Below are 23,141 nucleotides of genomic sequence, written 5' to 3' on the forward strand. Positions count from 1 at the left end.
GTGCAAAGATGTTTCCATAAGAAATGGTCAACAACTTAGGCATCCCTTACACATAAATATAATTCAAAATTATAGAAGAACAAAAATGCATTACCTATTACAGAAAGCCTGCTTTTCCTTTCCGTCACTCTGAAGACTGTATTATCCAAGTCTTCTAACGATGGCAGAGGCTCCATGTTATTCTGGAGGTGAAATACATTATTGTTTATCCCTGCAGAAAGTGTAAAATACTCTCCCCATGCACAGAAGAAAATACTGTTTTTTTTATTGCATGAGCAAGATGTTTCCATGCCAGTTATCTGATGTTGGATTGAGGCTGCTTATTAGCTCCCAACTCTACACATTTAAATTCAGCAGCTTCCTTTACAGAGTTTAGTGGACAATGGAACAAAGAAACATGCAGATTTATAACATGGAAACTGTTATAATTCAAAACAAGAAAAACAAGAAAAAACATACCAGTTGTATTAACAAAATATATTCCCTTCAATTCCATAGACTTTATTTGCACTGATCATTCATAATGATATCAATCTACAGTAAGTAGTACCCTCTAGTCTGACTTGAGCCACATACCTATCTCTCCTTTCCTTGCTCTGGTGAAGCAAATAGGAAGAAAAATGTACATTATGATAGAAGATTAAAAGGTAAAGGTAAAGGTATCCCCTGTGCAAGCACCGAGTCATGTCTGACCCTTGGGGTGACGCCCTCTAGCGTTTTCATGGCAGACTCAATACGGGGTGGTTTGCCAGTGCCTTCCCCAGTCATTACCGTTTACCCCCCAGCAGCAAGCTGGGTACTCATTTTACCGACCTCAGAAGGATGGAAGGCTGAGTCAACCTTGAGCCGGCTACCAGCCTCATGGACAGAGCTTTCAGACTGCATATCTGCTGCCTTACCACTTTGCGCCACAAGAGGCTCTTCCTTTGGAAGATTATGCCATTTGTATTTTACACATGGGTGTATGTATGTATACACACCACACACAGCAAATTAATTGTTTATCCATGCTTTACATGCATATGTTCACACCTGTGTGTTTCCATGGGCAACAAGTAATATCTTGAGGCTCTTCATGTGAACACTACGATCAAGGAGCTCAATAGCTTTGTCCAAGTCCTCCTGGGTAGTTAATGGGATCACCAACTAGATAAAAAACAAACACAGAAGTAGTTGAAGTACAAAACCCAACCATCTACAAGTGGTGTCATTAATTCCCTTGTTATTGAGCCCTTAGGATCGGTAGCTAAAGCTGCAACAGGTCCAAGCAGGGCTACCAACTCGGGCTTGGGAAATTTTAAGAGATTTGGGGACAGTGCATGGGGAGAAGGCGCAGCAGGGATGTGGTACAACAGACTCTGACTTCTGAAGCTGCCATCTCCTCCAGGGAAATTGATTACTATAATTAGGAGATTAGTTTTAATTCTTGAAAAACCTTAGCCCACTCCTCAAGTTTGGTCATTCCTTGTTCCAAGCAACGAATACTAGTCTTTAGAGCAGCTGTCCCCAACCCCTGGTCCGGAGACCGGTACCGGTCCGTGGATCAGTCAGTACTGGGCCGCGGCTCCTCCTTGGCTACCTCGGGGGCTGCCCTTCGATGTGGCACTGCACAGCTGCTGCTGGCAGTGCCTCCCCCCAGTGGGTGGCGGGAAGTCAGGGGCGGTGGTGGGAAAGCAAGCGGAGCAGGGGCTCAGGCGGCAATGTCCCTTGGCAAAAGACAACCCCCCCCCCCCCCCCCCGGGCTTCAGTAAAATTGTCAAGCGTTGACCGGTCCCCAGTGATAAAAAGGTTGGGAACCACTGCTTTAGAGGGTAGATTCCTTTGACTACTGACTAACTTACTGGAACTGCTAATGGGTATACACCTTGTTTAAGATCTGGTCATGCCACAGGAAACCAAACTGGGCTGCCATCACAATAATGTTTCCCCAACAAATGTCCTACTAGCTATTGTGTTATGTTACACCAAGATGAAGAATGTGGGGAAGAGCTTTTTATTCAAGAATAAACCATATTAATCTAACCTGTAATATTTACTCTCTATTTCCACTTAGTGGCTCAAAGGAACTATGGGCTGGTGCAAGCTGCTGGGCAGTTACATGCATACAGTTAAGCAAGACCTCAGTCAGTACAGATTATAAATGTCAGTGCTTGGCATCACCTTCTATAGAGGATGTATAAGCACAACAAAAACTCACAACAAAACTCACAACAAAAACTGCAGGTATACACTGTTTAGCAACATCCAAGCTTGACTGCCATAATGCATTACTAATAGAGCTATATTTAAAAGTATGAACATTTCAACTGGCATTTCAACTGGTGCACAATGCAGTATGCAGACTGCTAACTCAAACTGAGCACAAAGAGCATAATATCCCAGTATGAAATGAAGAGATCCTCATGAGCTTATAGTTTTTCAGGCCCAACAGAAAGTGCTATTTAAGTTCTATTTAAGTTCTAAATGGCCTGTTTATCCAAAGGACTACCTTCTTCCACAATAAGCTGCCCATCAGGTGAGATCATTATCCAAGACCCTTCTCCACGTATTCTATTCAGACACAAGACAGATGATAAATCAAGAGATAGCACACTGCCCAAACACTGGAACTTTTTCATTACACTGACTTGGGGCCAACACTGCAAAATATTCTGGTCTCAAGCAGAATCCCTCCAAATCTCTTGAACAACAGTATTTAAGATTATTTCATTTGGCATTATCTCCTGTATGTTTTATTCTTGATGACTGCTACTTTTACTGTTATTTATACTTTCTGAACTTCTCTAAGTTTTGTAAACCACCCTGGTAGTGTTTATACTACGAAATAGAAGCTAAATCTCTGAACAATCAGATATATTCTTTGACAGCATGCCCCTTTCAAAAACTCAATTAACAAATGAGGCGTTTGGTACAGCAAATACATATACACTGGCTTGTGTGAGATATGCAGCAAAAGTAATACTGGAAGAAAACACAATCCCTTGGTGAAAGAAGATCACATTACAATACCATAGAGTAGGAGATAACTGTGTCTGAGAAAGGGGTTGATAACAGTAATAGTAAAGGGGAAAGCAAAGAGTCCAACACTGCGACTACCCATGGAGGGGAGGACTCACAGCTTTGCAGCTTATTGGCCACCTTTAGAAGAGTTCCCAAGATTTCATTTCAAACAATACTGCTACCCCCCCCCCCTCCCCTCAACAGTGAATCAGGAACCATTCTTATACCTCATTATTGCTGTAATGCAAACTCATTGGCTGTCCAAAGGCAACTTTAGCTTTCGATGAAAGATCTTCTAGCTTGACAGGTTTAGTAAACTGCAGAATTCTGTAATAGGTGGTTTGGAGGGGGGGGGGGGATGGAATTCAATGACATGAAAACACAACACAATCAGAACAGATAATTCCAGTGAGCATCCATCTACATATTGGATGCCTGCATATTTTCTCATTTTATCAGAAGCATACTGCAATGCTCTAAAAATATTAATTTTCCATATATGAAAGAAACAACTTCCCCCTTTCTCTCATCTCTTGTAAAACATGTTAATGAGCTAATTAGAAAAATAGTATAATATTAGAAAAGCATGTAGAGGCATCATTTTAGAAAAGCATGAAGTGATCCATGTAGAAATCTTGTAGAGGCCTGAATTGTGTAAGTCTATATGCCATTGTTAAACTCTATTTTTTACTAAGATATCTTAAAGCTTGTCTCTCAAATATGTGTTGTTTCATTATTTAAGATAACACTGTTAAATCTGTAACAGAAAACCTAACACTTTACAAGGGCAAGAACAACACCTAGTGTACCTGGGACCTTGGACCCCTGGGGGTTTCACTGTCCCATTCATTTCCACATATTAGACCATCCTGGCACTTTCTTTTGTTAAAAAAAGGCAAATCACCAGACCACCTATTTGTCATGGAAGTTCGGCATCATTACCAGATGAGCGATGGAGCTGGGACTATATTTTATACAGCTCCAATTGGTAACAGTAGCCCTGATACCAGAGATGGGGCTTTGTGTGGGATTTGAGAAATCAGTTTGTCATTCTTAGATAGGTAACTAGAATTTTATTGCATGAGGCCAAAAGTAATAACAATATAATAATAGTTGCTTGAGCAGTAATAAATATTATAGTAAAAACACCCTTAAGGACCCCTTAAACTTCTTATTAGTACAAGAAACTCTGCACATGCTCTGAGGAACCTGCTACAGCCTACACAGTGAGCCTGTATGTGCTGTTGCTGCTGCTGTGTGCCTTCCCCTGTGTTGTGCTTTTTTTGCTCTTTTTCCACACCCTCTGGGAATCCAACCACCTTTTCACTTTTCTTCTCTTTTATAATAAATCTCTTTAAAAAGACATTTCTTTGGCTTCACTTAGTACAATTTAGTTCTCCGGGATATTTCTCCTGGCTACATGTGCACTACCCAGCTACTTATAAGGTATTTTTTAGGGTTTCTATCCTGTCACGTTATTTTGCTCTGACTGTGCTGAAAGGGTGCCGTCTCAGTCAGTCTAGATATGCTCTAAACGAGTTTTCCAGCAAGGAAAGATACCACTTTCCCCTTCCTACCATATCAAATTCATAATGCTGGTGTTTAAATTTATTCACCAAAATAAATAGAAGAAAATTTTAAGTGGAAGGAAGATGGAAGTCAGATATTTTCAAGGTTTGCTCTCATCTGACTGAATATGCTGCCGGTACAAATCTGACTGATTTTTAAAGTGACAATGGAAGAGATTAAATCAGCTCCATCCCACCAACAATTAAGCTCTGGGAGCAACAAATGAGCTCCTGAGATCGGGGCCCTGCCTGAACTGAGTTCTGCAGGGCCTGCAAGATGGAGCTCTTCCACCCGGCCTATGGTTGAGGCCAGCTAGATAATTAGCCAAAATACCTATAGCAAATCTCAGGCCTCCCTCCTGTCCTCTCTTCCTCCTCGTTCCTCATTTAATAACTAACATCTTGTCGGCTGTAATCTTGATCTCAGTAATTAGGACTTATGCAATAGTGATAAATTGTGGGTTTATATAGTTCTTAATTTGGTTTTATCCATGTAAGTTATTGTTTAGTTTTTCGACTATATAAACCACCCTGAGATGGGCAACTGAGAAGGGCAGTATATAAACCCTGAAATAAATAAGTACATACATTTGAATCCAATAATATATTTTGGCAAGTTTATATAAATTTTCATTTTCTAGATCTTTATGTTAGGTACCAGCTTTTTAAGCTACGTCATACTGGTATAAATATTTTACTTTGATTGAATTCTGGGGTCATTAAAATAAGTTCAACTGCATTCATGAATTAGCAAATGGAGATGCCTAAAATGGTTTATCCTCTTTACCGTCTTTCGCCTCGATGTTCAAATTTGACTCGGATGTCATTCTGTAAGAGAATAATACAGATTTAACAGGGGGGGAACAGAAACAAAAATCATACATGAACTCGAGTTTGTGATAATTTTCTCCCAGTTTACAAAGGTGCAAGAAATCTTCTCAAACATCTGAGGCAATATTATTCTGCTATGGAGAACATACATTTAGAAAATGGAAATTAGAGATGCATAAACAAGTCAGAGCTAATACCACAAATTTGAATTGCACATGGCTTTTATTTTGTCAAATATTTCAAGAATAATCACACTGTAAAAATGAACCTTCCTAAGAAGTGAAAAATCATATAAAAATGTACGCATATGTTCTTCACTGGGCTAAGCAAACGCCTTATAACAGGGGCAGTCAACCTGTGGTCCTCCAGATGTTCATGGGCTAAAATTTCCATGAGTCCCTGCCAGCAAACACCCCTGCCTTATAAAATTACCTGTTTTTTTGGCGAAGCTGATTTCCCTTTGCCTGTTTCTTGTATAGGCAACACAGGACGACTTGCCTTATGGAGGACTGCCAAATCCTGCATAATTGAATTCAAAGCTTGCTGCTCATCTGTTTAGAAAAGAAACACATGTTAGAAAACTTCACCCAATGATTTAGGGCAACAAAAATAGAGTCCAATGGCACCTTTAAGACCAACAAAGATTTATTCAAGGCATGAGATTTTGTGTGCATGCACACTTCCTCAGATTTTTGTCTGAGGAAGTGTGCATGTGCATGAAAACTCACACCTTGGATCAATCTTTGTTGGTCTTAAAAGTATTATTGAACTCTATTTTTGTTGTGCTACGTCAGACCACCATGGCTACCCACTTGAATCAATGATTTAAAGGTGAATCATAAATTACATAGAAGATATACGGTCAGTTTTCTTAATACGGGCTTGGTTCCTATGCTATGTTTCCCTCACACTTCTCTCTAGCCACTATGAAGGCTTTCCTCCACTCTGGTACTCACTTCTTCTGTCCTTAGAACTTCCATGTTATTTATGTATTTATTTATTTGTTACATGTATAGCCTGCCACTCTCCGTAGACTCAAGGAGGGAGATATTTCTCTCTAAGAGTTTTTATAGTGGGGAAAGCTTCTGCAATGGCAGTAGCTAGTGGGGGAAAGCTTCTGCAATGGCAGTAGAAAAGTGCAAGGGGAACAACATTATAAGGTTCAAGGCATATATTTTACTGGTAAAATATTACTGTAAAGCCCCTAATTCAGTTTGGGCTATGACATGGGAAGGGAGAATTTTAACTCTTTGTGCTTTTCAATAGGGACAAATGTAAAGTTCTGCATTTAGGTAGGAAAACCCAAATACACCAATATAAGATGGGGGAGACTTGTCTTGGCAGTAGCATGTGCGAAAAAGATCTAGGAGTCAGGTAGACCATACATTGAACATGAGTCAGCAGTGTGACTCAGTGGTTAAAAAGGCCAATGGGATTTTGGTCTGTATCAAACTGAGTATCATGTCCAGATCACGGGAGGTGATGGTACCGCTTTACTCTGTGCTGGTTCGGCCTCACTTGGGAGTACTGTGTTCAGTTTTGGTCGCCCCAGTTGACGAGGGATGTTGACAAACTAGAATGTGTCCAGATTAGGGCAACAAAGATGGTGAGGGGTTTGGAGACCAAGACATATGAAGAAATGTTGGGGGAACTTGGTCTGTTTAGCCTAGAGAGGAGACGACTGAGAGGGGATCTGATAGTCATCTTCAAGTATTTAAAAGGGTGCTATACGGAGAATGGAGCAGAATTGTTCTTTCTTGCCCAAGAGGGACAGACCAGAACAAATGGGATGAAATTAATTCAAAAGAAATTCCATCTAAACTTCCGGAAGAAGTTCCTGAAAGTTAAAGCGGTTTCTCAGTGGAACAGGCTTCATCAGGAGGTGGTGGGTTCTCCATCTTTGGAAATTTTTAAACAGAGGCTAGATAGCCATCTGACGGAGAGGTTGATTCTGTGAAGGCAAAGGGGTGGCAGGTTACAGTAGATGAGCGACTGGGATGTGAGGCTCCTGCATAGTGCAGGGGGTTGGACTAGATCAGTGGTCCCCAACCTTTTTGTCACCAGGGACCAGTCAACACTTGACAATTTTACTGAGCCGGGGGGGGGGGGCTAGTCTTTTGCCCAGTGATGTCACCACCGCCTGAGCCCCTGCTCCACGTGCTTTCCCACAGGCGCCCCTGACTTCCCACCACCCACTGCCAGTAGAGGGGGAGCCCCAGCCATGGCGGCCACTGGAGAGCACCAAAGGTGAGCCAGCGGCAGAGTGGCAAGGCAACCCCCGAGGCAGCAGCCTGGGAGGAGGACAAGGAGGAGCCGCGGCCCGGTACTGACTGATCCACGGACCGGTCCCGGTCTCTGGACCGGGGGTTGGGGACCACTGGACTAGATGACCCATGAGGTCCCTTCCAACTCTATTATTCTATGATTATATGATTCCCTAGTGCTGTTTGTCTATTAGAACAGTGGTCCCCAACCCCCGGGCCGGGGACTGGTACCGGTCCGTGGATCAGTTGGTACCGGGCAGCAGCTCCTCCTTGTCCTCCTCAGCGGCTGCTGCCTTGGGGGCTGCCCTGCCACTCTGCTGCCGGCTCACCTATGGTGCTCTCTGGTGGCCGCCATGGCTGGGCTCCCCCATGGCATGGCCCTGCGCAGCTGCTGCTTGCAGTGCCCCCAATGAGCAGCGGGAAGTCAGGGGCTCAGGCGGCGGTGGAACAGGGGAAAGCGGCGGTGGAACAGGGGAAAGCAAGTGGAACAGGGGCTCAAGCGGCGGTGACATCCCTTGGCAAAAGACTACCCCCCCCCCCGGGCCTCAGTAAAATTGTCAAGCATTGACCAGTCCCCGGTGATAAAAAGGTTGGGGACCACTGTATTAGAAGATGGGTGGGGGAGACCAATGTTCCTATAATACTCATCTTTTTAAATGAACCCAGATAAAAGCAGTATACAGGGTGGGGAATGCAGATTAATTTCTAACAGCACATATATAAAAAGGAGTACAACTCCCCATGCCCTCCCAAAACCATGACACCCTAATCGAAATTCCACTCCTCAACTTGCTTAATATTAAAAAATGATCTGATATTCAAAGTAACATGTAGTTGGGTCTGAAATTTGAAAATCAACTGTAAGAACTGTTTTAAGGAACATCTCAGGAAAATAAAAAGGAGGATCTGAAGATCAGAATAATCCTTTCCACAAGCTTATATGGACTCCAAGATTATCAGGTACCACAATGATTCTTGTTTTTAACTTGTATAGTTATAAATGGAATAAACAATTTTTCCTGGCTGAGGAAAAGCTCTATTTCCCATAAAAGCATGCTACCTTACCAAAGCAGATAGGCTTATAAAAACCTCTGGGAACATCAGAGCAACCATAAAGTTGTGCAACTTTTACATCTAACCTTCTTCATTATATAATAAAGATCATTTCCAGTAGATCTGAATTATTTTACATCACCACCACATTGGCTCAACTCCCTAACTCCAGGGAGGCCCTCATGGCCTCGATCAGCCAGGGCTTTTTTTGTCCTGGCCCACACCTGGTGGAATGAGTTCCCAGAAGAGATCAGGGCCTTGTCGGAGTTGAAACAATTCCACAGGGCCTGCATAATGGAGCTCTTCCACCAAGCTTTCGATTGAGGCCAGTGAAGCAACTCTACCCAGAGGCCCCTCCCACTACCAACTATGTTTCACAGATGGAAAAATTGAAATTGCAGGGCAGTAAATAATGTACAACCATTGAGTTGCAGAATTGAAATGTTTTAATTCCAAGTGTTGTGTTAAATATTTTATTATTGTAATAAAGTTGTCCTGAGCTGCAGGGGAGGGCGGTATATATAAATACAATAAAATAAAAACTAATATAAATACAATTTGTAATCTGAATTGGTATCCAAGAAAACATTAAGTGGTTTTAAGGATTCTTTCAAAAGATGTTTGGATCAACTTTTAAACATACAATGTGTTGCAGCTAAGCTGAGCTAACTCAACAGTTTTCACCCAAGCATATGCCAAGAACTACCAGTCTGTTTCCGGATCAAGTTCAAGGTTTTGGTCTTGACCTTTAAGGCTATATGCGGTCTGGGTCCTGCTTTCCTGCAGAACCGCTTGGTTGCTTATGTCCCTCACAGAGCTCTTCGGGTAGGAACTTACTGGTAGTCCTGGTTCCTCGGGAAGCTCGCCTGGCCTAGGCCCGGGCCAGGGCCTTTTCGGTCCTGGCCCCAACCTGGTGGAAAGAGCTCCCAGAAGAGCTAAGGGCCCTGTTGTAGCTGTCAACTTTCCGCAGGGCCTGTAAGACGGAGCTCTTCCGCCAGGCATACGGTTGAGGCCAAGGCGGGTTCCTGTTATGCAGTCTGGGATCCCCCATGCCCATGATGTCCATCTGTTCCTACTCACATCAGTAGGATAGCAGGATTGTTGGCCCTGGCTGGTCGTGGGGATAAACGGAGTCAGTAGTTTGCCGCCATCTTAGTCTTAATAATTTTTAGCAATGTAATTCAGGTATTTATGGGACTTATTGTATTTTATTCTTTTATTGTGTAAACCACCGTAAGCCCAATGGGGAACTGCAGTATATAAACCCAAATAATAAATAAATAAATACAAATAAATAAAATAAAAACTGCTTAGGAATTTACTTGGGAAAGAGACAAAACAGAAAGTATTGATATTATAGGGCATAAACATGGGTTGCGTTTGAAGCTCTCAATGGCCCTATTCTGAAAATGTATATCCTTAATTTCATCATAGTAAGTGAGCACTAAAAGACAAAGCAGATAGTTTTGAGGTTGTTTTGGTCATAGAAATCCATATTTAAATAACTTTTAAACATAAACCAAACACAGAAACTTTGGAATAGCTTTCTTCAGCCACATTTACATCACTGGCTATAAACAGGATTTAAAAAGTTAAACATTTTGTAACCTACAGTAAGTTCATAGCTTAAGGAAAGAAATAAAAATAACATTACAAGTTCTACCACATTTCAACATATATCCTTATACATTTGCAAAAGAAGCTAACTGTATTGCAGGGATATAGCAGCTGGAAAAAAATGGAAAATGGGTGAATGAGAAAGAAACCAGTCAGTTCAATATCAACAATGAAATCCTATGCAGTTATCAAACTTGTTAATATCTATGGGCTTAAGGTAGGACTGAACTACAAGCCATTCCTATTTCCCCACTATCACAATTTAATATGGATCCCTGTTGCTAGGGTCAGTGTGCTTCAAACTTAACACAAGAGGCATAGTTTAGTCAACATACTTCATTCTGACACTCTATTGTCATTCTTGTGTCTGGTTTGAGGTGACTAGTCAGTAGGGGTGTACAAAAAAAGGCATTATTCAGGTTCGGGTATATTGAACCCAGAAAATATTGGCATTTCCCAATATTCCCGAATCCCAATACCAGTACAGTATTTGGAGTAAGTAAATATTCCAGAAACCCACATTTTTCATCTCTGTCAAAGCCCTATGGGGGCTATATAGTTAGTGATCCCTATGACAGGCATCCACTCTTCTCCTCACACTGAAGGAAATTTTCCCAGTAATAAAATTATTCCCTAACAGACTGAGCTGTCAGTGTAATATGGCTTCTTTGTAACTAAGTGAAACTGACTCTTCCACCCTTTCACTGGCATATCTTTTGGATTTGCTTTTTGGGAAGGAGTAAGAGCCTTTTTTACTTTAGCCTTTGTCAGAACGGCACAAAGATGTTAACAACTAACAAACATAGGATTTTATTATATGTAGAAGGAAAGGGTAAATATTATTATTATTATTATTATTATTATTATTATTATTATTATTAGAATGAAGAATCACACAAATTGGCTACAATACAATTAAAGTTATTTGTTACAGGCTTTAGAGAGGGTTTTTTGTATTTGAGGGTTTTTTTGTTTTTTTTTACTCTGAGAGGTTTCTGTTACTGTGTTTATACAAAACACATTGTTTTTCTTTTGTCTATGAGTTCCCCTGAACTCCCCTGGTTTTTAATAGGCAGGTACTCTTCTATCAAATTCCCTTAGTAGAAGTACAAGTTTTCCTCTGACTTCTGAGGAGTCTGAAACACTATTTTTCTCACACAGGTCTAAGAAAATCCTCACACTTGATTTCCCTTTTTTTAACTTGGCGGGGATCTTCCTCCTTTCCTTAGAATCCTCCCCTCTCCTTTGGCCTGAATTGGCAGTATCATGTCAGTGCCTAAATTCCCTTTGCCAAATTTCTGTCCCAGTTTTCCAGATACTGTGTAGATCTGCTTTCAGCTTTCAATAAAGACTTATTTAGGGAGCTCTTCCGTCAGGCATTTGGTTGAGACTAGGCACAACCAACAGCGAATGAAGGGCCCCTGCTCCCCTCCCTCTCAGAACTCCACCAGAGTGCTCTGGACCTGTTTGCACCATTCACTGTAGCATTGTTTACACTGTTTGTTACAACAACCTATTATTAATATTATTGTATGGTTATTCATATGTTATAGATTATTTTATGTATCGTTTATATGTTCCATGTAAACCGCCCTGAGCCTCCAGGGAGGGCAGTATATAAATTAAAATAAATAAATAAATAAAATTATTTGACTAACATTCTCTTTTTCAGATGTTCAGCTAAGGCACAGAGAGGTTATATTAGAATGCTCTCCCTCTAGGAACCAGCATCTGACTCAAAATAATCTCCCTCTAGCACAAACCTACTAAATAAATTCCCTCTCAGCTTCTAATAACCAATCAGAGTGCTTGGAGCAGCATGTCATGCAAGCCCTTTCTTAGTGAGAAATTTTAACACTTCACTCATTGTTACTTCAGCACTTAGAATCTAGCTTTTATAGTGCTGTCCAACAAATCACCATCACCAGAGGTTATAATTGAGAACTGATCCAGGACTAGGGAGGGGGGGGTTGTTTTTTGAGGGAGTCTCTCCAAAATCCTCAAGTTTAAAAATGATTGGAGCAGGTGGTCCAATTCTATGGGTCCCCAAAGAAAATGTCCCCATCCTCCAACGAAGGAGGAGAAAGCAATTAAAGGAATAATGGAAGTTCAAAGGGATTTAAAGCGACTGCAATCCCTTTAAATGCCTTTTAACCCCAGTTATCTGGCAGTCGACTGCAATCCCTTTAAATGCCTTTTAACCCCAGTTATCTGGCAGTCTATCTATTGTTATTTTATCAATGGTACAAATTTAACTGTGAAATGTAATCATCACACTAAGGTTTAATCAAGTGGAAGACAGCACAAAATCTTTTTTTCCTTTAGGCTGGATTGCCAAAACAATATTCTGGCTTTTTCTTGAGTCTAAAGCAGATCAATCCTCAGATGGCACTTGTTACAGTAGAGATAAATTTAATTATCTGTTTCATCTGTTAATATCTGCAGATCCCATTACTACTAAAAGCACAGCAACAGAGCCTGATGAAACCAGGTAATCTATTCTAGAAGACTGTTGTCTGATCCTTCTATGAAACAAACAAACAAACAAAAGGGCATGGGAGACCAGTATCTGTGGCAACAGAACTTCAAGAGTGAACAGAATGTCAGGTTTTGAAAAGTGGTCTTCCACTAAAACAGTTGTTACTCAGGGCTACATACAATCCCTCAGCAAGTTGTACTTTCACTGAAAGGGTGAAAATGCCTATAATCCCCACCCCCAATAGCAGTTTTAGGACCATGACATCTTAAAGCAGATTTTGAAATAATAAAGAATTAAGTAATTATCACTCTAAGACATCTATATTATCAGCAAGGCAGAGATCAGCACTTTATAAATGGAGTCCATCTTTTGAAAGTATTAAGCAACTCACCCATAGCGGCAGCCAGCCCAGAAAAACTGAACTTCAAAAAAATGGCTCTCCCATTAGTATTCTTTTATTGCCTATATAAAGCAAAAGTAAATTTTAAAAAATTGTGACAGCACCAAGTTGTATAAAAAGGTCCAGAGATGACAATAATTCAGGCTTTAAAAACAAAAGAAAAATAATCAGAGCTGACCACAGAGCTGAAAGGAGAATATGGTAGAGGAAGGCTTAACAGGAACCAGCTAAGGCAATAATTGGAAGGCAATACATGCAATACCTGAGCTAAGAAAGGGAAAGGCTGTGGCTCAGTGATAGAGCACATGCTTTGCATGCAGGAAGTCCCAGGGTCAATCCCTGGTACCAATAGTTAATGATGTCTTGCTGTCCAAAACTTTGGAGAACCACTGCCAGTCAGGACAAGTAATATTGAGCTAGGCAGCCCACTGATCTGACCAGATACAAATTAGTTTCATATATTTATATAAGAAATGTCAATCAACAGCAACAACCGCATCTATTTCCAGGAGAATACTTTTTCCATATAATACAGCTGAATGGCTAAGACTGCTATGTTGGGATTCAACTGTAGCTTTTACTGGACTAATCTTTCCCTAAGCATATGTTCGAAATCACAGAAGCTTTAATCAGCCTTCCCAGTTCACTCAGGGCGGGTAACAACAAGGTTAAATATTTATAAATACTCTACTGATATTAACTGATTCCCTACTGGTGGCTTTTCACCTTGAAAATCTTAAAGAGTACAAAAAATGTTTTAAAAATCTATAACAAGAACTACTAGAAGGTAGTGACTACATCCATAAACCAGGACTTTAAAGATGGGTAGATACACATATTCAGATTTGCATGCATGTTTCCTTTAACTTTCTCTTGGCACTTGCATCCTTTACAAGCTGTTACCAAACATGAATCCATTTTCTTCTGGTTAGGGGTAAATTGGATGTTTTGCTTTGCTCTGATATAACTGCACATATTTCTGAAAGTTGTATGCAATTCTCTATGAGATTTAATGTCGGGGAGGAGTTGACACTTCCCCATTCTGATGAAAACTTTCCCTACAAAATGAAATGTTGTTCCTTCACAGCCTACTGAAAAACCTGAAGCTCTTTTTAACACTCAAGGCTAAGATTTTCCCCTTCTAATTAAGCAGAGATCCTTCTTCTCTCCTAACTTGAATTAGCCTAGGAGCATGGTTTCTTTGTTGTATAATGAAGTTCAATGTCCCACCCTATCATGGCTAGGTGTTTCAGCTTGAATTCAGCCTTGGAACCTTTTAGGAAAGTATAGAGCAGCCTTTCTCAACTTTTTTTACATTGAGAAACATTTTTAGGCTTTGAGAAACCACAGATGTGGCATGATCATACAGAATATGGCTAGGAAGCATAGCTGTGTACACACCCACTCAGAGCCCCTCTCCTTCCCACCCTCTCCAGGCCCATCATGGGCCATTTTGATAGGAAGGGGAGAGTAGGATGACATGACAGAACTCTCCTGTCACCTAGAAAGTGGGTACTCTTTCCTAGTACATCCACTTTCTCTCTTCCTAGATGAGCATACAGTTATCACCTTCCGGCAGCTACAGTTAAAAAAGTCTATGTCTGAAAAAAATGTGTAGGACTGGATTCTAATTTCATGAGCAGATTGTACTCCTGTTAGCAGATCTTTCCCTGCCTTTCCCTTGTGATAGATAGAAATGCTGGAAATGTAAGGTGTGTGTGTGTGTGTGGGGGGTTTAGGTAGAACTGCCCCCCTCGGTTCTTGTGGTGATCATCCAATTCCCCTTCCATACTACAGTTCCACTACACCTTGGTTTTGCCCCCCACAGAAATCTCATTACTTCTGTCAATGACTTTTCTAGTCCACAACCTGCCAAATAAGGACACACATCAAGCATCTAATGCATGGCTTCTAGTCCATGAAACCTTGTGCCACTGTAAATGTTTCCCTTTAGGATATCATAAGTCATTACCAGTTTTAGCTGGTGATGTGTGATTTCTATCAATTTTCAACTGGATGGCTTTCTGGAAAGTTTTCTGAAAAGTATCCAATAAAAACAGATTTGCATCCAATTTAGCATATTTTTTATTTATATTTAGAAAACTAAAATAAGTATAAAATTATTTTTAGATGCTACACAGAACTCAAATAGTTTTCCAATATAAAAAGTAGCTGAGCTAAAATATGAAGGGTCGTGGCAGTGAAGAAATAAGGATTAGTTAATGTGGTCAAACAATCTGTATGTATTCCTCTCAAATTATTTACAGGAACAATTATATTGGTTTTTATATATTGGGAGTTTCCCACCATGTTTGGGATTTTTATGTCTTTTATGTTGCTTAATGAGGGTTAATAGAGACAACTGCTGCTGCATATTACCATGTTGGACATGGAAACTCATTTAAGAGTGTGTGTGTGTGTGTATATATATATACACACACACACACACACACTAGTGACATGGATTTTGGCAAATATATCTTTAAACCGCCGGTGGCGCCACGGGCGCCACAGACTAAATAATTTGCTAAGGGGTGTAAAGGTGGGATTAGTCTGTGATGAGGAAGGGTCCGGATAGGACCCTTCCTCACGACAGACAATCGGAGGGACCAATTGGCAGGCGCGAAGCGCCTGCCGATTGGTCCCTCCGATTCCCAGCTCCAGGAACTGCGAGCCGCGCGGCTCGCAGTTCTTCCCGGCCGCCGACCCAGGGAGCCCACGGCAGTCGCGCAAAGCGTGGCTGCTGGGGGTTCCCTGCCTGGCGTGCTGACGCGGCGAGAGGTGCAAAGCGCCTCTCGCCGCGTCAGCTCGCCGCCAACAAAAGAAGATCGCCGCCCCTGACCAGCCCGCCGACGCCGACCAGCCCGCCGCCGACCAGCGCGCCGACGACATCGGTAAGGCCCTAGCGCCCGCTGCATTCCCCTGCAGCGGGCTTGATTACTAGTATATATATATATTTAATTGCCAAAATCCATGTCACTAGTATTTTATTCAGGTGAAGGAACAGGCAAGAAAGCCAGCTCCATAATGGGAGCTGTGCCGTTGACTGCAAGGGACATGGCCCTGTGAACCTTTAGAGTTTAAGGAATAAAAGGCCGTGATATCCTTTGCACCAGTAGACACTGAAGCTTGCCTGATGACTATTTATTTGCATTCTGGCTTTGAGCTATTTTATAAGTGGTATTTTATGCTAATTAACTGAATCCTTTGTTTCAGTACTGTATTTTAGCTTTACGTAAAAACTGTACAAGATTTCCTCCCCCCAAAAAACCAAAGCAACACTATACAATTCAAAAAGGAATAACCTTCATAACATTTTCTGTGATCCGTAGCTGTAGGCTTCACAAAATTTTCTTCCTATCCTTTGCATCCTTGACTGCATAGACAAAAGTTAAATCAATACATATTAAATTTGAGGATTGATGTCTGCTTAGTATAATCAAGAACTGTAAGGTGAGAGTAACTGCCTCTTATATGGATTATACTTCATTCATGACAAAATGTCATACATTATATACCAAAGTTAAAATGTTTACTTAAAATGCTTCTACCCCACTTTTCTACCATTTCAGGACACAATGTGACAACAATCACTGTGTGTTAAATGAGTATATACACCAATGTGATCCTTGTAAACTGTGTAGCTTAATCTTTTCACATGAATGTTGAACTAAATCTCCTCAAACTCAACAAGACACAATCAGTTCAGAGAGGCATTCATATAATGGACAAGTAGGCAACCTTGGATGTTGAAAGAACAGGACAGAAGCAAAACAGTGAAAGACTTCAGTAAGGCTAAAATTATATGCATAAAATAGTGAATCCTGTTCAGCTCAGTGGGGCTTACACCCAGAAACTCAGGCATAAACTCAGCTGGCATGGTTACAGCTCCAACTACAAACACACAAAATGGGAATAGCAAGTGAATATGCATAAACAGACGAGGGGGGGGGTCAGAACTCAATCTGAATCAGTTTAGTTGTTTGGAAACTGTGGCCACTAAATTAAAAGTCACAACTAAAAAAAAATATAGCCTTGGATAGAAAAGTAACTTAAAAGAAAAATGGCTTTCCCAACTTTAAAACTCTGCATTACTATATTAATGGGCAGATTTGCTGATAGTGAGAAATAAATGGTACCACAGATATCCCGTGCACTCAACACAATGGTTAATCTCACTCAAATCTGTAACGCAATCCAAGAAAAACAATATACTGACCTAAAGAGATCAGTTACATAGACAACTGATTCCTAAAAGTTACGTTTGCAAATACTACACTGATATTTTAAGATTTTCAAAGCTCAAAAAATCCACAGGAATGCGGCAAATTTAGTGATATGCTGCTCCTCTAACAAAATCCTACAAGCAAACAACTGATATTTCTGTCATCATATTCCACTATACCTCTAGCCCTGATACTACCACGTAAGAACAGCAACAAGACAAAAAAACCGATAATGTATTACAAGAAAACACAGAAGTCATGAATCTCTCTTCCAGAAGTGGTAACAACAAAGTCATACATTTAACCTAGTAGAATATCTGTTTCAAACTGTGATTTACTAAACAAGCCATTAAAAAAACTATTATTCCAAAAATGAACTTGTACTATCCTTTTCAATTCCTCCCTAGAAAAAAAATCTCAGCCATAAATATCCCTAAGATGTGGTCAGCAGTTCTTGGCTTTGATCTTTGAACCAACAATGTTGTGGCAAACCTTGAGGAATTTGTTTGGCAAGTAGAAGAGGAAGCCAAGGAAATTCCTTGCATGTATTGCACACTTCACAACTCACAGCAAAAAGAGCCTACTGTTCACTTTTGACTGTTCAAATGCTTGGTGATATTCAACTTGCACGCTTGTCTAAAAGAACAGTTATCACTAGAAAATAAAGTTTCTTCAATCACTAAGAAAGGTCAGGACAAAATACAAGCAGTGCACACTTAGAGGTTTTTCAGTGTAACCGACAAATCAGTTATTTAGACTATAATGTCATATCTCAACCTTCTTCACAATCAAATACATCTTAAGAAACCTTAGACAAATTAAGATGGCCACCAAAATTTACCCAGTCTTATACACCAGCTTTTCCACATCTTAAGCCCCGCTCCAACAGGTTTAAATATCTATCGTGTACCTTTTCTACAATTAATCATCTCACTAGCTGTATTATATACTTTTTATTTCAGATTCAATATTAACATTTCTGCTTCTTATCTTGGAGGTCTCCAAGCCATATGATCCCTTGACTCTTTCTTTCAGGGTCATCTAATTAGTATTTAAGCCTTTGCTCAAATTTTTGGTACACATATTAAGAACTCCTTAAACCAGGTCCCAATCTTCAAACTAATATGTATGCTTACATATATTACTTCAGCGGTTGATGGACATCTCAGTCTACCCATATGGACTACAACATTCAGGTGGGTAGCTGGGTTGCTATGAAGCAGAAGAACAAAGTTTGAGTCCAGTGGCATCTTTTAAGATTAACAAAGTTTTATAAGGTTTCATGTGCACGCATGCTTCTTCAGATACAATGAAATGGAAATTATCAGTCCATACATATAGGTAGGGGGTGAGCAGCATACAGCATAATGAAGATGTTTAACTGATTCAAGGACCAAACAGGAAGAAGAAGAGGAAGAAGAAGAGTTGGTTCTTATATGCTGCTTTTCCCTACCCGAAGGAGGCTCAAAGCGGCTTACAGTCGCCTTCCCTTTCCTCTCCCCACAACAGACACCCTGTGAGGTAGGTGAGGCTGAGAGAACCCTGATATCACTGCTTGGTCAGAACAGCTTTATCAGTGCTGTGGCGAGCCCAAGGTCACCCAGCTGGTCGCATGTGGGGGAGCGGGGAATCGAACCCAGCATGCCAGATTAGAAGTCCGCACTCCTAACCACTACACCAAACTGGCTAAGAATAAACTTAGTTTATATGGTTACCACTTGTTTTGATTAAATTCCAAGGGGAAACAGTGAAAGAAGTAAATATGTCAAAATTGGAGATTAATGGGTGGATGCATCCTTAATATTGGAATGCTAAGAGTATTTAACTGAAGCCTTGTCATTACAATCTGTCTCCTCTCCAGCATAGGGGTAACCTTACAGCATCTTCTTTGAAGTGGAGCAGCTAGCTGTGTAGAGTTAACTCCCAGATAACTACATTCTGAACTACCATTCTAAATTACATTTTTTTCTAATTTTCATTATGCTACGTTACCATCTACTATTCTAATCTATTATTCCAAATAAGAAAAAATAAAGAGTACATATGACCATTTTTGGTGATTGGTGAGAATTAGGGGAGTGTATTCAGGTCTACCCAAACTGGAAATATACCTGGAAAACATCTTATTGTTTTTTTCAGGGGGGTATATTTTGCCTTCCCAAATGTATCCAGGATTTTTAAGGAGAACAAAATCCCCTCCCACAAATCCCAGAGTCCCTCCATGCAGTAACAGCTCCTGGGTGTGCTCTGTTGGGCAGTATAGTTTAAACCTACACAAGAGTAAAATAGCTGTAAGAGAATACTCCAACATTCAAGGACATGGGTGACCTCAAAGCAGTTGTTCATTGCAAAGGAATTTCAGGAAAATAGAAATTGCTAAGTTTCAAGTTATTACAACACTCAAGGAATCCACATGACTAAACTGGGATATTGATTTCTTATATCACTACATATGCATCAGCCTGATCCAGTCATTGCATCTATATTCTAACCCATCATCCAGATGGGCCATATATCCTCTTTCCTTTTTTTCTTATTTGGGATAATAGATAATAGTTTAGACTAGTAGATGGTAATGTAACATAAAGTAGAATGTAATGTAAACTGGAATTGTAGATTAGAATGTATTTTTCTGGTCTGGGAGGTAGCTCTACACAGACAACTGCCCCACTTCCAAGAAGATGATAATGTAATGGTAATCGTATAAACTAGGCCTGCTCTTCTTATTTAGTCCTTGAATCTATTAAACATCTTCATTATATTGCAGGCTAATTTACTGTTCACCCTCAGCATCAGCGATTCCCAACCAGGGGTCCATGGACCCCCAGGAGCTCCAGAGAGGGTCCGTGGCCTTTCCATTCCTGCCTTAATGGACGTGGCCACAAGCTAGAGAACTGGCTGCCTCTGGGCTGTCTTCTCTGCATCTGCCCTTCTTTCTGACCTAATTTATAACCTGCCATGAGCCAACTACTCTGAGAACGTTGGGCAATAAATCATAAAATAATAGTAGTGGTGGTAGTAGTAGTAGTTATAGATACATGAGGCAGAGCCACCGTAGTAGTAGTAAAGGAAGGGGAAGGAGTGAAAGGAGGGCAAAGGGTGTGGGAAGGGATGTCACTTCTGGGAGCATAGCAGAGAGTCATGGCCAACTGAAATCACTTCCGGGGATCCCTGAAGCCTGGACATTTATTTCAGGGCTTCCTCCATGGTCAAAAGGTTGACAAAGGCAGCTCTACGTATATGTATGGACTAGTAATTTCTACTTCATTGTATTTGAAGAAGTGTGCATGCACATAAAGGCTTATTCCTGGAATAAAACAAAAGCATGTAAGTTTTAGGCTCCCTGTTCCCCCCTACTTTTATCCACACTTTTATTGCAAAAGACTAATATGGCTATTGCTCTATAATTTGGCACCACAAACCCACAAGTTTTATTGATTCTTCCTACTGTTTTGGAGCATCCTTTAGATACCCCTACAGACACATTTTATTTATTTATTTATTATATTTATATACCGCCCTCCCCGAAGGCAATTTTGCTTTTATCGTTTAATGAAATTCCAGAATCCTATAGAACCACAAAACCTATCATTCCCTAATTATTTTTGAACTCCACTTTTTCAAAGGAAGCAACTGAAAAGTATGATATAAAATGCTAAATAAGCCAGTAGAAGCAAAAAACTTTAAGCTACCTCGTTATCATATGTATAATTCGAAATCAAGCTATACAGTGTGGATCAAAAAATTTGCACAATCAAACCAGGGACAGGGAAACTCCAGGATACTTACGGGAGGATTAAAACTCACAAAAAAACCCCAACAACCCAGAAGTAATATCGTCTATTGTTTTAAGAAAAGAATGCTCACTGAGATCTCACAAGACTATTTTCTGAGATCTTGATAGCCATTAGGGGACTTGATGAGGAATTACAACTACTTGAGCTTTTCAGGTCCTGTCAGTCAAATGCAAGGGAGAGAACAGGGGTGGACTGTAAGGCTAAAGCTGCCCTGGGAACCTTCGCCCCAGTGGAGGGAGGAAGGACCAGGACCAGTGGCAACCAATCTCACCACCATAAGATTTGCCCAGGCGACACCATCATGTAACTGGTGTTGACCAACAAGCAACTTGCTGGGGCAACTTACCATCAAGTCATGTACACAATCCACCTGATGACAGCCACTGCATAACTTTTCTGGGGGTCTTTCCACCCCATGGCTTCCAGTTTGGTCAAGCCTGGTGACAGCTACCATGCAGCTTACCCAGCCAACTAACTGCCACATGATTTATGCAACTCACCTGGGCCCATCACCAGCCACCAGCTGACTCATCTGGCCAGTTCTCTGCTGTGCAACTTGCCACTAACATGCAAGTTGTATGATTTGCCTGAACCTAGCAGTAGCCACACTTAACTTAGCAGGGCCATATACACAGGCCGGGGGGGGGGGGGTTGAGAAAAGGAGGCTATGAAGGCAGCCAGGAAAAAAGAAAGAGGAAACAGTGTGGGGAAATGGATACAGGAGAAAATAAAATACCCCTCACGGTTCCTTCCACATATTAGAACCAACTTCCATTAGGTGCATTAATTCACATGTGCCTTATTAACCTGTAAAAAATGTCCCCACATTTTTCTTACAAGACTCACCCCATGTCTAGAATAAGAGGTTGCAAGATCCCATCAGTTTAATCAAAAATAAAATAAAATGCTCCTAGAGGCTTTGTATGGATCTCTTCCAAGTACACTACGATACTGAAGTTCATTCCACACCCTCCTCTCGCACCTTTTTTCAGACACCAAAACCTGTGACATGTGCACGTCCCAAATCATAATCCATCTATGCCAGCCTACCTACCTGTGGAGGCGAAGGTAACCAGGGGTCGGGGGGTGAGGATCCCCTCCCCCTTCACAGACACCGGCGTCTCCAGGCCCCAAATACCAGAAGGGTCCAGGATCCGGGTTCTCACTTGAGACAACAGCCCTTAGCAGGAGGAGCGACCGGGGAGAGGGGACGGGAGGGGACGGAGAGCAGGCCCCACCGCCCCCTCCTCCTCAGGAGGAAAAAGGACAAGCAGCACGTTGACCGGGGGGGGGGGAGTGAGACCGACCCACGGAAAGCGCGAGGCTGCGGGAGGGGCCTCCCCGCTCACCCTGTACTTCGCGCCACCCGCGCGCGGGCGGAGGGGGGGGCGGCAAAAAGAAGAGCGCGAGGCCCCTCCACCCGCGCGGCCGTCACCTCCTCAGCCCCCCCTTCCCTTTCCCCTTCCTCTCCTTCTCAGGATCCCCTCAAGCTCCGCCTCTTCTACGCTGCAACCCGTGACATAGTCCACAGCGGGAAGGTCGACGTCAAAGCGTACGTTGTGGAGGGGGGAGGAGGTGTGAAACGGGACGTCTAGCCCGGCGGAAGCTTCCGGGGGGGGGGCGATGAGAGGAAAGGAGCCGGCCGAACGTCTCTATGGTACTGGCTAGAGGGGCATCCAAAACAGGACGGGAGGTTGTGCACCATAGAGAAAGGGGAAGGTGAGCCTGAACATCCGGTGGAAACGGCCTCTTCTATTGGCCGTGATATGTAGAAAAACGGAGGGGCGGTGCTCTGCGCTTCGACCTCTCGTTGGAAGTTGGCGTGAGAAAGCGGCTGCGATTAGATCGAAAGAGCCCAAGAGGAGTCCGATGGCTGTGGGGGATGGCAGCGCCAAGCGCAACGTTC

General features: G+C 41.7%; 1 protein-coding gene across 4 annotated transcripts in view; it reads right to left on the reverse strand.

Annotated features, from left to right (window-relative positions):
* Positions 1-22,688, reverse strand: part of MAP3K2 (mitogen-activated protein kinase kinase kinase 2) — a 54,582-nt gene extending 31,894 nt beyond the window's left edge. The window contains exons 1-8 of one of the 4 annotated variants that reach the window (XM_077320600.1): positions 22,290-22,688; positions 16,518-16,588; positions 13,204-13,274; positions 5,832-5,950; positions 5,356-5,396; positions 3,228-3,327; positions 1,033-1,146; positions 95-182 (exon numbers count right to left, since the gene is read on the reverse strand). In XM_077320600.1, coding sequence (XP_077176715.1) covers positions 95-182; positions 1,033-1,146; positions 3,228-3,327; positions 5,356-5,396; positions 5,832-5,950; positions 13,204-13,207 — 466 coding nt within the window. In that variant the 5' untranslated portion in view covers positions 13,208-13,274; positions 16,518-16,588; positions 22,290-22,688. Of the gene's footprint in view, positions 1-94; positions 183-1,032; positions 1,147-3,227; positions 3,328-5,355; positions 5,401-5,831; positions 5,951-13,203; positions 13,275-16,517; positions 16,589-22,289 lie in introns of those variants that run through there. The other 3 variants (XM_077320599.1, XM_077320601.1, XM_077320602.1) reach the window with 3 other exon arrangements.
* Positions 22,689-23,141: the final 453 nt, after the last annotated feature.

Source organism: Paroedura picta, chromosome 2 (genome assembly GCF_049243985.1).
Source record: "Paroedura picta isolate Pp20150507F chromosome 2, Ppicta_v3.0, whole genome shotgun sequence".
NCBI lineage: Eukaryota > Metazoa > Chordata > Lepidosauria > Squamata > Gekkonidae > Paroedura > Paroedura picta.